The sequence below is a fragment of the Acinonyx jubatus genome, chromosome A1 (genome assembly GCF_027475565.1).
Source record: "Acinonyx jubatus isolate Ajub_Pintada_27869175 chromosome A1, VMU_Ajub_asm_v1.0, whole genome shotgun sequence".
NCBI classification, from domain to species: Eukaryota; Metazoa; Chordata; class Mammalia; order Carnivora; family Felidae; genus Acinonyx; species Acinonyx jubatus.
The window spans coordinates 207,678,233-207,692,687 of NC_069380.1; the positions used below are offsets into that span (position 1 = coordinate 207,678,233).

The window sequence follows — 14,455 nt, forward strand, 5'->3', positions numbered from 1 at the left end:
TTTGTTTCATAGTGTCATCGATCAGGAGGCCTTAGCTTATAAAATAATTCCCAGGAATTTAACTGAGATCCTAGGCCTTGAGACTTATGTGAGGTAATGGCCCATCCCTTTATGTGAACTCCTTTGAGAATGTTTCTCAATCCTGATGAGTATGTCAAATGAATCTATTCAGGGCAGGATATTGTCAATATAATGTCCTACCTGTGCTCCTGGGGAAAGTTGGATGTGGTTAAGATCTTGCCAATAAAGATTGTGGCCAGGGGCGCCTGGGTGGCTCTGTCGGTTAAGCGCTGACTTTGGCTCAAGTCATGATTTCGCAGTTCCTGAGTTCAAGCCCAACGTCTGGCTCTATGCTGACAGTTCAGAGCCTGGAGCCTGCTTCAGATTCTGTGTCTCCCTCTCTCGCTGCTCCTTCCGCCCTCCTTCTCTGTGTGTCTCAAAAATAAATACGTTAAAAAAATTAAATTAAAAAGTAAATTTAAAAAAAGATTGTGGCCAATGGTAGGACCATTGAAATACCCTATGGACAACTAGTTAAAGGTCTACTGTGTCCCTTCCAAGGTGAAGGCAAACTGACATTGAGAACCTGTTGACATAGATACTGAACACAACATATTAGCCAAAAGTATGATTACAAAATACAGTGAAACCTTGTATTGCGAGTAATTGTTCTGTGAGCATGCCACAAGAAAAGCAAACATTTCTAATAAAATTTGACTTGATAAATGAGCAGTGTCTTGCAATATGAGTATTACGTGATGCAGAACATCATGTGATCACAACTGAGCCAATGGTTCTTGGCATTTGCTTTGATATACAAGTGCTTTGTATTATAAACATGTTTCCAGAACAAATTATGCTCGCAAACCAAAGTGTTACTTATTTTCCAGTACATACTTGGATAGCAGTAATTTCACTAAGATTGGGCTTGTTAGTTTTAGTGTGTAGGACTATGCACTAATGTATCCCTGGTTTACACACAGTTTGTTTGAATGTTATGACTGATGAAAGCTCGCATACATAAGAGAGTATGAAATTTTTATTTCTCAAATAGTAAGGCATGTTTTTTTGGAAGAGTAGGACAGGCTCCTAAGCAAATCTGAAATATGGCTTTCTAGAGGCTGGAGGGATGACTAGTTTGAGTTTTTATTGTGAGTAGAGAGTTGGGATGTGTTGAGGGTTCCCCCTCATCGGCCTTCCTTGCATGGTTTGAAACTCCCACTAGGGTCAAGAGAGGGAGCATGTTGACTCTTTTAGTAGTTTGTCCAGGTGAAGAAACATAAAAGAGGGCATGGGAAATAGGGTTTGAAAACTGTCAGCAGTCAAACATCAAAAGTGGACTCAGACTTCTTATTACACATGGGTATATGGGAGAAACCATGTGGTAAGTAGAGGTACAGTCGTCTAGTATTTTATAGAAGCTTTTTAGTACTTTTTACTGAATCAAAAAACTATTTGGATTTATCACTCTAAATAATGAAAATGCGTTTTTTCTAAAACAGAAGGAGCAGAGGCTCTGGAATCAAACAGATCTGTACTGAAATACAAAGACTGTACTTCCTATGTGTGCAACCTTGACAAATTGTCTTAACTTCAATTCACTTTGTTTTCTGACCTGTAAAATAGAACAAATAGCTATGCCTTATGGAGGCTTTAAATGGAAGCTTCTATAACTTTAAATTGAAAAGCACTCCTCAATCAGTGTAAGATTCTCCATAGATGTTAATCATTTTATAAGATTAAATGAATGAGAATGCAACCAAACCATACAAAAATATATCAAAAGGCAAACATTCTATAAATATAAAATTATTTAAGCAAACACATGATGATATTATCATGCTAATGTTAATCCATGGTTTGTGGCATATTTCACATTTTTAACACATGGGTGTTTTCTAGATTTTAAAGAGAAGGAGATATCATACCAAGTTATCCCTTGGCTTCCACCTGAAGACTGTAACAAAGGATTGAAGAATAATTTTGATTTTTTTATTGAAGAATCTTTGGGTGGCAGGTAATTGTTATGTCTTTGAACCAAAGAGTCACTATTTTAGCAATACAAATGAATGGATGGATGCCTGGATGCTTGGACTGTAGACGTAAGACAGGGATGGACGGATGGGGTGGGTGGATGAAGGAATAAACGATGAGTGGATGGTTAGGGAAACAAGTATTTACACCAATTCATCCAGTGCAGTCACTCGAGATTCTTCTTTGCTGTGTACTGTGCCTCTTCCATGAATGGATTTCTGTAGCAAGTAGAGGTTGATCTTTCTGGGACTTCCTTTCAACACCTCTCTTACAATCGTTGTTTATAACCTCCCCACCACAAAAGCACAGGTACCTCAACCTCTCACTGTTGATAGGGAAATGAGAGCCACTTACTTTTCCTCCTTTTCTTCACACATATTCTAGTATTGGAGGGAAGAATTATGAACCCTGGTTTTGTACCAGTTAAACATCTGGCTATGTAAAGTCCATTTATTTATTTTTTTTTATTTTTGGCCATGTAAGGTCCTTTTAAAAATGCAATGAACCTCATGCAAAATAAGACATCTGAATGGAAAGGAGCACATAACTGCTTAATCTTAGACATTAATGTGGAAAGACAAACTTCCGTTCCTAACTTAATTATAGTGGCCTTGCCTTCTTTCTATCTGAAAATTCTACTTACTAGTGTAGGTCTTGCTTACATTTGACTTTTCTCATAAAGTCTTTTTTCCTCCCTCAACTGGGAGACCACAGTCCTTCCTGTCTAGAACTGATCTAATCTATTCATTTGACACTTAGTCTATATAATCTTGTGCTGTTAGTTATATTAAATATAGGCTTTGTCTCTTCTCCCTTCATTTAATATTTTTGGAAACAGGCATGGGTAACCATGGATTCTTAAACATTGTTTTCTATTTATTAGCTTAATTTTAAGCATGCTTAATGAGCTATATCTGGAAATTTTTACAGCACTATTGTAAGTATCTACAATATCTGGTTATCATTCCTTTGCTATGTGAAATCTTCAAAAAATGCATAGCAGAGGATTTTAGACAGTCACTTCCACTGTATAACTTGAAGTTAACTCTTTATTTTTCTTATAATTTATTTTTATTAACAACTTTCATTTCTTAACAACATTCTTACATATATTTTTAAAAATTGTGAAGATGGTACAGAGAATTCCCATAAGTCGGTATATTATTAACATTCTACTTTAGTATGGTATACTTGTTACAGTTTTTGAACCAATGCTGATACATTATTTTATTTTATTTCATTTATTTATTTATTTTTAAATTTTATTTTTTATTTTTTTAAATTTACATCCAAATTAGTTAGCATATAGTGCAACAATGATTTCCAGAGTAGATTCCTTAGTGCCCCTTACCCATTTAGCCCATCCCCCCTCCCACAGCCCCTCCAGCAATCCTCAGTTTGTTCTCCATATTTATGAATCTCTTCTGTTTTGTCCCCCTCCTTGTTTTTATATTATTTTTACTTCTCTTCCCTTATGTTCATCTGTTTTGTCTCTTAAAGTCCTCATGTGAGTGAAGTCATATATTTGTCTTTCTCTGACTAATTTCACTTAGCATAATACCCTCTAGTTCCATCCACGTATTTGCAAATGGCAAGATTTCATTCTTTTTGATTGCTGAATAATTCTCCATTGTGTGTGTATGTGTGTGTGTGTGTATATATATATATATATATATATATATATATATATATATATATATACCACATCTTCTTTATCCATTCATCCATCGATGGCCTTTTGGGCTCTTTCCATACTTTGGCTATTGTTGATAGTGCTGTTATAAACATGGGGGTGCATGTGTCCCTTTGAAACAGCACACCTGTATCCATTGGATAAATACCCAGTAGTGCAATTGCTGGGTCATAGGGTAGGTCTATTTTTAGTTCTTTGAGGGACCTCCATACTGTTTTCCAGAGTGGCTACACCAGCTTGCATTCCCAACTTGAAGTTAATTCTACATGTCAGGCCAAGTTCTGTATATAGCTAATAAGTTCTCTGCCTCTGGGTCTTCTCTATCTGAGATACAATGGGTACAGTACAATTACAGGGATGCCAGGGTGTTGATTCTCTTGGTCCTCCATGCAGTCAGGAGGCCCCTGATATCTTGAACTCTTGCACCTGTTAACTCTGATACCTTAAAGTACAGTGGACATCCTTACCTATTTCTCTGTGGATTGTATAAACAGGAAGGAAACAGTCATATTCTATATAGGCAGTGATGGGAAAGCATTGCAAGGAGATAGGCCCCTGGAATATTCTCATAGGCAAAGTCTTAATTATATGTTCATATTCTTTGTCATTATCTTCTCTGGACACTTCAACCTACATTGAAATAGAAAAGCTAATAATATGTTTATTTGCCAGGACTTACTTTTCCTTTCCTTTCCTTTCCTTTCCTTTCCTTTCCTTTCCTTTCCTTTCCTTTCCTTTCCTTTCCTTCCCTTCCCTTCCCTTCCCTTCCCTTCCCTTCCCTTCCCTTCCCTTCCCTTTCCTTTCCTTTCCTTTCCTTTCCTTTCCTTTCCTTTCCTTTCCTCTCGTCTCCTCTCCTCTCATCTCCCCTCCTCTCCTTTCCTCTCCTTCTCCCCTCTTCTCCCCTCTTCTCCCCTCTTCTCCCCTCTTCTCTTCTCTTCTCTTCTCTTCTCTTCTCTTCTCTTCTCTCTCTTCTTTCATTGCTTGGTGGTGGACACAGACAGGTGGAATTCCCATTTTGGCTGAGTTTTGACTTCTAAAATTATAAAATAGTCCCTTGGGTGAGGTGATCTGTCACATTCAGAACATACAGTGATTTTTAAAAATAGCCTGTATGGTTAATATTTATGGAACTGTGTTACCAAGTTATGTCCACGGTTTGGCTAAGTAAATAAGAAAAACACTCATAAAAAGTCAGTATGTAAAAGAAAGTTAATAGGAAGTTATAGACTTTATCAAATAAAAGGAGATTTGTGAGATGTGCTATGGTGAGAGAAGGTTCCCAGAGCAGAAGGTCCATTGGTGGTGATTTGTTCTTGGTTAACACAACATAATTGTGCCCGTGGATTTCAAGATACCAGAACTCAAAGAACAATTTTTTTAAGAAACCGGCATAAAAAGTACTTGGGATTTGGATAAAGGAGGGAAGAGGAGGGGAGGAAGGGAACCCTCTCAAGAGCAGAACATCTGCTCAGAGTGCCTGAGATGATGGTACTAATGGGCAGTGGTGGAATAGGTGGGCTGCTGCTAGGTGTGGTCTTGCTTATCTGGGATATTTTCTTTGTAGCCCAAGATTCTTTTATGTATTGTGGAATTAACACATCCAATGAATGTTTACCGTTTTTCTCTTTCTTATAGATACACATTTGGAAAATTCTTAAAATTTATGGAACAAGTAGGGCTTCAGTGCAGCCATTTTCTAAGGAGAAGTGATATCATGGATTCCTTAAAGAATGAGAACTTTGACCTAGTGATAGTTGAAAATTTTGACTACTGTCCTTTCCTGGTTGCTGAAAAGCTTGGAAAACCATTTGTGTCCATTCTCTCTTCCTCCTTTGGTGCTATGGATTTTGGACTACCAAACCCTCTGTCTTATGTGCCAGTATTGCATTCTTTGCTAACGGACCACATGGACTTCTGGGGCCGAGTGAAGAATTTTCTGATGTTCTTTGATTTCACCATGAAGCAAAGGCAAATCCAGTCTGCATATGACAATACCATCAAGGAGCATTTCCCGGAAGGCTCTAGGCCAGTTTTGTCTCATCTTCTGAAGAAAGCAGAGCTGTGGTTTGTTAACTCTGACTTTGCCCTTGCATTTGCTAGGCCCCTGCTTCCCAACACTGTGTATGTTGGAGGCTTAATGGCCAGACCTGTAACACCAGTACCACAAGTAAGTGAAACTGTAGCTCTCCATGTGGGCTTCATGCAGAGGTCTTCAGCACAGAGTTGGTGACTGCCCTGCCAGTGGAATCCTGGGAAGGAAGTAGGGTGAGGCAAGTAAGGCACCTAGGACATGCTTTTTAAGGGAGTACTCATTTTTAGGGCCATGCAATGAGAGTGTTAGGACTTGCACAACCCTGAGATTGAGGGCCTCCTTAAATGGTACACTGAGTGTCCTCTTTAGTCCTGGCCTTGGTAGGATAAGCTCTTTATTTTATTTTAATTTTACTATCTCTACATACAGCATGGGGCTTGAACTCAGCACCCTGAGGTCAAGAAGAGCATGCTCTTCCAAATGAGCCAGCCAGGCACCCTGGCCTAAGCCTTTTTAAGAAGTTGATATTTTCATGTGCGTTTTGTATGATCATGTGTATAGTAACTACGTGGCAAGAATCCATTAAATGGGAGAATTGTTAAAAGAGATGAATTATTCTCAATGAAATGCACAACACTATGAGTGTGTAACCAAGGTAGGACTGGGTGGTAAGAACAGACATCATCTCCAGCATCCTCAGCCTATCTTCTGATTTGATTGATCTGGGGTTAGGCCTGGGCGTTGTAAATTGTGAAAACTGCTAAGTTGGTTTGAATCCATAAACTCAGACTACTGCAATAGAAGGTTTTTTTGTTTTTTTTTTAATGCTTATCTATAAGAGAGAGAGAGAGTGTGTGTGAGAGAGAAAATGATCATGGGCAGGGTAGGGGGTGAGAGAGATGGAGACCAAGAATCCCAAGCGGGGTCTACACTGTCAGCACAAACCCCAAAGCGGGGCTCGAACTCAAGAACCATGAGATAATGACCTGAGCCAAAATCAAGAGTCAGACGCTTAAGCAACTGCACCACCCGGATGCTCCTCTGCCATAGAAGTTTTTATTTATTCTTATTTTTGTTTACTTATTTATTTTTCTGCAATAGAAGTTATTAAATGGGAGGGAGCTAAGATGAGTTGGCTTCCTTTTGCCTATCAGCACTGTTGCCATTTTATGCAATTTATCTTATATAATAATATCTTGCCACCTGGAAGGAAGTATGATGATCTCCATTTTTATAAAAGAGAAGACAGAGACTGAGGTGGTGTGTAAGTGACTTTCCCACTACCATTCACTGCAGAGCTGGGGAAAGCCCTGATGTGACCTGGGTCTTCTAGGTACCCAAGTGTCTATGCTTCCTCTACTGACCTTGTACTCAGTGAGCAGGGAGAGTTGGGGAATGATCCATGGACTGGATGGGCTTTGAGTTGGTGGTAGGGTTTTTTAGGGATGGAGCTAGGGAGGAAGGTGTTCCAGCTGGAGAGAACAAGTAGCTCAAAGTGTTAAAGTAAAAGTAAGATAGGCATGACTCTGGGTTCCCTTGGTGACTCTAGCTAGACTGGATCAGAATTCTCAATTGTGTAAATACAGCCTGGCCAGATTGCAGGAGACTTTACTTGATAGGAGGGTGGGTCTTCGTTATAGGGTAGGGGGAGGGAGTTGTTAAGCAAGAGCATAATGGCAGTAAGGGTTATAGTGGCTGTGAGATAGCAGAGGCTTTTTTCAAAAATGTTTCTCTATATTTTCCAGTTTTTAGATAATGGAGTTACGTGGCTTTTGTAATTAAAAAGAATGACAAAGCTGTTGTCAAAGTGGTCCTTTGAATGGTAAACCAGGCAATGTTTTGCTAGATGGAATCAATCCAGGAATGAGGATATAGAAGCTGAGGAAAGGGGGCTGCAGAAGTCCAGAGTCAGAGTCTGAAGAAACACTTGAAGCAAGAGTTGACAAAACTGTGTTGAGCCAAGATTACATCATTAAGTCACAGCCTTCCCTTCCTTAAGAATTGCCTGAGGACTTTAAAAAACAAGCTGCCCAGTTCACGGTTAGGTCTGGGTATTACCACTTTTTAAGTGTCCTCTTATGTAGATATAATTTGTAGTCATGTGGGTGAGCCACTGAGGTAAGAGATTAATTACAAAGATCCGTTAATAAGAATATCACAAAGTATCAGAGCAAAGCACTCTACATGGTGCATTGAGCCAGTGATCAGGAGGCTTCCTCCATTTCTTCCACTTCTTCTTATGCTACAGGCCTTCTCCCAGTTTCTTCAATCTAGCCTCAGACGTTGCAGCTCCCTCTGCTAGACCCTGACACCCCACTAGTATTTGTTCTTACACTACCATTTTCCGGTGGCCTTAGGAAATTCTCAAGTGACCATGTCTCCATTGACCTATGATGAGCAGTGGGTCTAGGATGGCCCTGACACAAAATCTAGCTTTTAAAGAAGAAAGATATTCCGACACAATGGGGATGAGCATCATGCAGAGGGTGCTGAGCTGCCCCAGGGGCTATGAGCTCTAGGAATAGCAGGAAGGTGTGTTCAGTAAATGAATGGCTTTCATTTCATGGCTGTCTAGGTTTTCATGAACAACATTTTTCACGTCTTTTTCTTTTCTGAACTCTCTCCAGGAATTTGAGAATTTCATTGCTAAGTTTGGAGACTCTGGTTTTGTCCTTGTGGCCCTGGGCTCCATGGTGAGCACCTTTCAATCCCAGGAACTTCTCAGGGAGATGAACAGTGCCTTTGCTCATCTCTCTCAAGGAGTCATATGGAAGTATAAGCCATCTCACTGGCCCAAAGACGTCAAATTGGCAGCAAATGTGAAAATCGTGGACTGGCTTCCTCAGAATGACCTCCTGGGTAAGAACTGCCCAAGTCTGCTTCACCCGTCTCATTTACATATTTTTAGAGCATATTGGGCTCTGACCTCTAGTTGGGTAATCCCACTTGCTCTAGAAGGAGCTGCTGATACCTAAAGGTAAGTCTCCAAGAAGCAGGAATGGAATGGCCAGCTGGAGTTCTTGGGGAATCAGGCCCTACTCCCAATGAGATCAGGTGCCCAAATAGCCATCTTTCCTTCATTCTTTCTATCCCAGGTGAGATATTGGTAGACATCAAAGTCACCTTGTCCTACTACATTAGGTTTTACACAGGGTCACCCAAACACAATCCAAAAGAACCTATGGATTCTAGAGAACACATACCAGAGGGATGTTGCCCTTGTATTTAGCGGCTTCATGAGTACCTGTTCTTCCACGTGCACTTACATATATCATACCACCCTCCCCCACATCTTTCTTAGCTATTGAAGTGTGAGCAATTCATACCTTCATAACATTAATACCAATAGTGTCTTTAGGATGTGCCAAAATACCTGAGTGCCAAGATGAACAACCTCATAGCTGGTTATTTGGTCCATTTTGTCTCTGGTACCAGAGAGTTCCCTCACCTCCCCGCCCCCCAACCCCCCGCCAACCCCAGTAGTTTTTTCTGTGCCCTGTGCTGCTTCTTTCAGACCCCTTACTTCCATAACCACTGACTGGATCAGAGGCTCATGACCAAGATAATGACTCAAAATACCCTGGAAAATTGAAGGAATAGATTCCCAACTCAACTTCTCAAATTTAATTATTTAAGCCTGGAGCAAGGCACATGATCTTCTTTTCAAAGAAGAGATAAGGAAATTCTGATGTACATTCAAGTTGGGTGACATAAGCTGAGATAAACTTTTCTTTTCAATAGTAATCTTATTTAGCTCTAAATAAGGTGGGCTAGAAATGCTAGAGATGGAAATACTCAAGTGTAGAATCTAGTCTCTGGTTTCAAGGGGCTACTCATGTGTTTGAGGAGACAATGTATACAGTGTCAATTTTACAATTGCCAAATAGATTATGATGTCAACGAATGTGTCAGGAATTCAGAGAAGAGGGAAATAAGTTGACAGGTGAGAAAAGAGCACTCAAGATCAAGAGAGAGACAGAGACAGAGTCACAATGAAAAAAACAGATGAGAGAAGCAAAGGGAGGCATTGAGCTGATAGAAAGATGTATGTATATATGTATATATGTATGTATGGATGGATGTATGGATGGATGGACAGACAGAAGGGGATATATGTCTTGCTTAGAATTATTGTCTAGAGAGTTTCCTGGGTTCTGAGTCTTAGCTGGGTTCTGTCCAGGGCAAAGAATTTCTGTACAAGGGCAAGGCTTGTATGTTAGTACATGCACTTGGATACATCATAAGCAAAATATCTTCAAATGGCTCCAATAGACCTTGAAATTCTCTTGGTATATTCTTCTGCCCTTCTTGCCTGCCCTGGTTTTCTCAAGATTTTCATTCTGAAAATATTCATTCTGAAATATTGTGCTCTCTTTCTTTTTTGAAACAGCTCACCCACGCATCCGTCTTTTTGTCACCCATGGTGGAATGAATAGCATCATGGAGGCCATCCAACATGGCGTGCCCATGGTGGGGATTCCCCTCTTTGGAGACCAGCCAGAAAACCTGGTCCGAGTAGAAGCCAAAAAGTTTGGTGTCTCTATCCCATTAAAGCAGATAAAGGAAGAGACCTTGACTGTGAAGATGAAACAAGTCATAGAAGACGAGAGGTATGGAACTCTCTGGGCTTTTGGTCACTTAGGTTGAATCAAACACAAAGAGCACCGTGTGGCTCTTTTTGCAATAAAAGCTGAAACTTCCAAGACATGGTGTGATGCTAACAGCTGACCTGTTTTCCCTGAGAGCAAGAGTAGAAAATTTAGGTTAGTTGTTGAGAACAATTTGCACCTTATGGTTTTAAGCACCCTGTCCTACTTACACAGGACCTCTGAGAGGTCTTATGTTTATGGACTGCTTATAGTAGACTTCCAAGTGAGGCAGGAGGTTGACTTTGTGTCCACTAGTATACTACACCGTTTCCTGTCTCAGGCCCTTTGTCAGTGCTGCTCTCTAAAACATCCTTCCTTCTCCTCTCCTGTCTTGAAGGACTAGCTCCTTCATTGCAGTCAGGCTCATCTCCAATGTCCTCTCCTCAGAGAGGTGGTCTTTGTCTGACAGTCCTAAATGCACTCCTCTCTCACCCTCTTCAGTCATAATTCATTTTTCCTTAACAGTTCTCAGGATCAGTAACTACCCCATTTCTTTCTGTTTCAATTTATTTTGTGTCCCCCACACTAGAAAATAAAGAGGAAGCTCCTCTGTAGGGCCAAGTGTGTCTCTTGTTTTCCCCTGTGCTCCCAGGGCTTAGCACAGGGCCTGCCACAAAGTAAGTTGGGATGAATTTCTGTTAGGTGAGTCAGCAAAAGGGCCCATGATGTCTTAGGTAAAATTCCCATCCAGCACAATGGTCTCATGACCAATTTTATTCTTTCTTCCTTGTAACCAAGAAGGCCTGAATGACTTAATGTTTCAAGGACACAAAGTGACTCAGCCCTTAGGACTTATCATACTACCTTGCACAAAGGAGGCCCACAGGAGTACTTGTTAGATGACTGAAGAATCACTGAAGCTTGTGATTCTTAGCCCTAGAAAACTTATTAAGTTCCAGGGGTCAGATAACCTCAGACATTTCATTACATTGGGTATTTCATATGTAGCAAATGATCACTCAGAAGAATGAGTTTGTAAATTTCATTGGCTATTCAAAGACCTAGACTCTAAATGGCCATCATCTGCTGACCCTGATATGGAGTCATTGGGGCTGGGATGGTCCCTACACATTGTATTTCAGGGCTGGGTATATAAAATGTGGGGCCCAAGTAAAATGGAAAGGTGGGCACCCTTGTTATAAAGATTAAGAATTTCAAGATGGTGACAGCATAGAATAAAGCAAATGTAGGACCCATCTAAATGTGGGGTCCTGTCCAAATGTGGAGGCTGCAGCCCATGAAGCCAGTGCTGACCAATATGATGCTCTGAAGAGGCAGAAAAGTTCAGGCCTCGTCCTGGGCTCCAGTCCATAGAGTCACATATGTCACCTAGCCCAGACACCAGCACAAAATAGCTGCTTATTATACATATATATAGTATGTATAATATATATATGTCACATGTATATATTATATATATTGTATGTATAATATATATATGTGACATGTATATATTATATATAGTATGTATAATATATATGTTACATGTATATATTATACATATATTGCACGTATAAAATATATGTTACATGTATATATTATGCATATTGTATATATAATATATATGTTATGTATATATATTATACATATATGTTGAATCCTGTATGTTAGTATATGTTAGTACACGCACCTTGGATGCATCCCAAGCAGAGTATCTTTATAATGGCTCCAACAGACTTTCAAATTCCTTTGATATTTCTTTCTGCCCTTACTACTTGCCCAGGTTTTCTGAAACTTTTCATTCTGAAAATTTTAATTCTGAATATTCTGCTCTCTTTCTTATTTGAAAGAGCTTACCCACACATCCATGATATGTGTGTGTGTATTTTACATATATATATGTATGTATATGTACATACACACACATATACATATACATGTATATGTATATGTGTGTGTGTGTGTGTGTGTGTGTGTATATATGATAACATCACATCTATAGTTTGTGATAAGCCTCCTTGGGTGGAGACTAGCCATGATAGACTTAGTCATTTTTTTTTCTTTTTTTTTTTTATAGTTTAGCACATTTAGCATAGAGCATGGTCTTTGCATGGAGACACCAGTTTGAACTTTTCAGTGGAACCAGCTAGACTGTGGCAAGGCCAGGCCAGGCCAACAACTTTTCCTTGAAACTGAGTCTTCTGTGTGTGGAAGGAAGAGTGTGTGTGATACAGGGTCTCTAAGACTTCTGAGACCACCTGAGTAACGCCCCACCTCTGGGTCTGCCAACAGGTACAAGTCAGCAGCGGTGGCCGCCAGCATCATCAGGCGCTCCCACCCCCTGACCCCTGCCCAGAGGCTGGTGGGCTGGATCGACCACATCCTCCAGACAGGGGGTGCGGCCCACCTCAAGCCCCATGCCCTGCAGCAGCCGTGGCATGAGCAGTACCTGCTGGATGTCTTCTTGTTCCTGCTGGTGGTCACCCTGGGCACCCTGTGGCTCTGCGGGAAGCTGCTGGGCATGGTGGCCAGGTGGCTGTGTGGGGCCAGGAAGCTGAAGAAGGCCTGATGGGGGTGCAGCCTTGATGGGTGTTTGGGGAGCCACTGGTTCTAGAAGGCTTTCCCCAGCACAGGGCAGCCCTGGTGTCTTCCCCATATTGGCACCTGAGGGTGGCACACAAATTGCTCTTCACTGTTTGCTGCCTCTGTTTAAAAGTTCTTGTGAAACACTCTTGGGCATCTTTTTTTAAAAAAAAATTGTGGGGGCGCCTGGGTGGCACAGTCGGTTAAGCCTCCGACTTCAGCCAGGTCACGATCTCGCGGTCCGTGAGTTCGAGCCCCGCGTCAGGCTCTGGGCTGATGGTTCAGAGCCTGGAGCCTGTTTCCGATTCTGTGTCTCCCTCTCTCTCTCTGCCCCTCCCCCGTTCATGCTCTGTCTCTCTCTGTCCCAAAAATAAATAAACCTTGAAAAAAAAATTAAAAAAATAAATAAATAAAATAAAAAAAATTGTGGTAATATGTACAGCACATAAAATTGACCGTTTTAGCCATTAAGTATAGAGTTTAGTGGCATTAGGCATTCTTGTTGTGATGTAAACATTACTATCATCCAGTTCCAGAACGTTTCATCTTCCTTAACTCAGACTGCACTGATGAAATAATAAATGCCATACCACCCACAACCCAACCCCTGAAGCTCTTGGCAATCTCTGTTCTACTTTCTGTGTCTGTGAATTTGATCTTGGCTTCTTGACTTGCCTCTCATCAATCAAGTCCTCACTCAGACCCACACCTTCAGGAGACAGCCCCGCCTTCACTGCACTCCACACTCCCTGTTTCCAGACACAGCACCCTGCTTACTTCCTCCTGTTGTTCCCTGGAAAGGAGGTATGTGCAAAACTACCTTCAAAGAGCGAAGAAGCCATGAAACTGAAGAAAAAGGCCAACAAGTCCAGCTTGATGACAAATGGTTTATTAAGGGGACATATGGACAGAAGTTTGTCCATCTCGTGGGATACCACAAGATGAGTCGATGCCCACAACCCCACCCCCTAACAGACCTGCTTTTATGGCCCTAAAGGCTGGTGAGCACTTTCTGGGGGGCTACCCAGGAGGAATCATATCCAGAGCAGATCCAGGAAGCTTTGCCTGGAGGGTTTACTCACAGGTGTAGTTAAACAATAGAGAAGAATGGGGGGACAGGCTGTATTTAAGAGGCTTTAGGTCACAAAGCGGTCATCATGGTGGAATTTCTCAAGATGGCTTTAGTCTGGTTCATATACTCACTCTCTCAGAAACTTCAGTCTCTTTCCCTCTTTCTGTTCTTTCATTTTTCATGATGACATAAGATCTTGGCCAGTTCTTCCATTTTGGGTTTTCCTCTTGCATCTTCTTCTCACTTCACCTCCAAGCTCAGGAAGCCTGGCCTCTGTTCTGCAGTTAGGCAGGGGTGACTCTCCCAGGACTCCACCTGTGGTCTCTGTCCCAAGTCAGTCCTGGGAGAGCACCTCCTTTGCTGGTCAGACCTGGAGGCTGTCTTTGGCCACAGCTGATGCTATGGTTTTCACTTCCCACAATTTCCTTCTCAAGTTTCCCACTCTTAAAAAT

General features: G+C 41.1%; 1 protein-coding gene across 3 annotated transcripts in view; it reads left to right on the forward strand.

The window, feature by feature from the left end:
• The window catches only part of LOC106979184 (UDP-glucuronosyltransferase 3A1-like), a 32,422-nt gene extending 19,317 nt beyond the window's left edge, over positions 1-13,105 (forward strand). For all 3 annotated transcript variants that reach the window (XM_027075351.2, XM_053201482.1, XM_015077011.3), the window contains 5 exons: positions 1,903-2,017; positions 5,363-5,894; positions 8,387-8,618; positions 10,150-10,369; positions 12,641-13,105. In XM_027075351.2, coding sequence (XP_026931152.1) covers positions 1,903-2,017; positions 5,363-5,894; positions 8,387-8,618; positions 10,150-10,369; positions 12,641-12,917 — 1,376 coding nt within the window. In that variant the 3' untranslated portion in view covers positions 12,918-13,105. The remainder of the gene's footprint in view (positions 1-1,902; positions 2,018-5,362; positions 5,895-8,386; positions 8,619-10,149; positions 10,370-12,640) is intronic.
• The last annotated feature ends 1,350 nt before the right edge of the window (positions 13,106-14,455 follow it).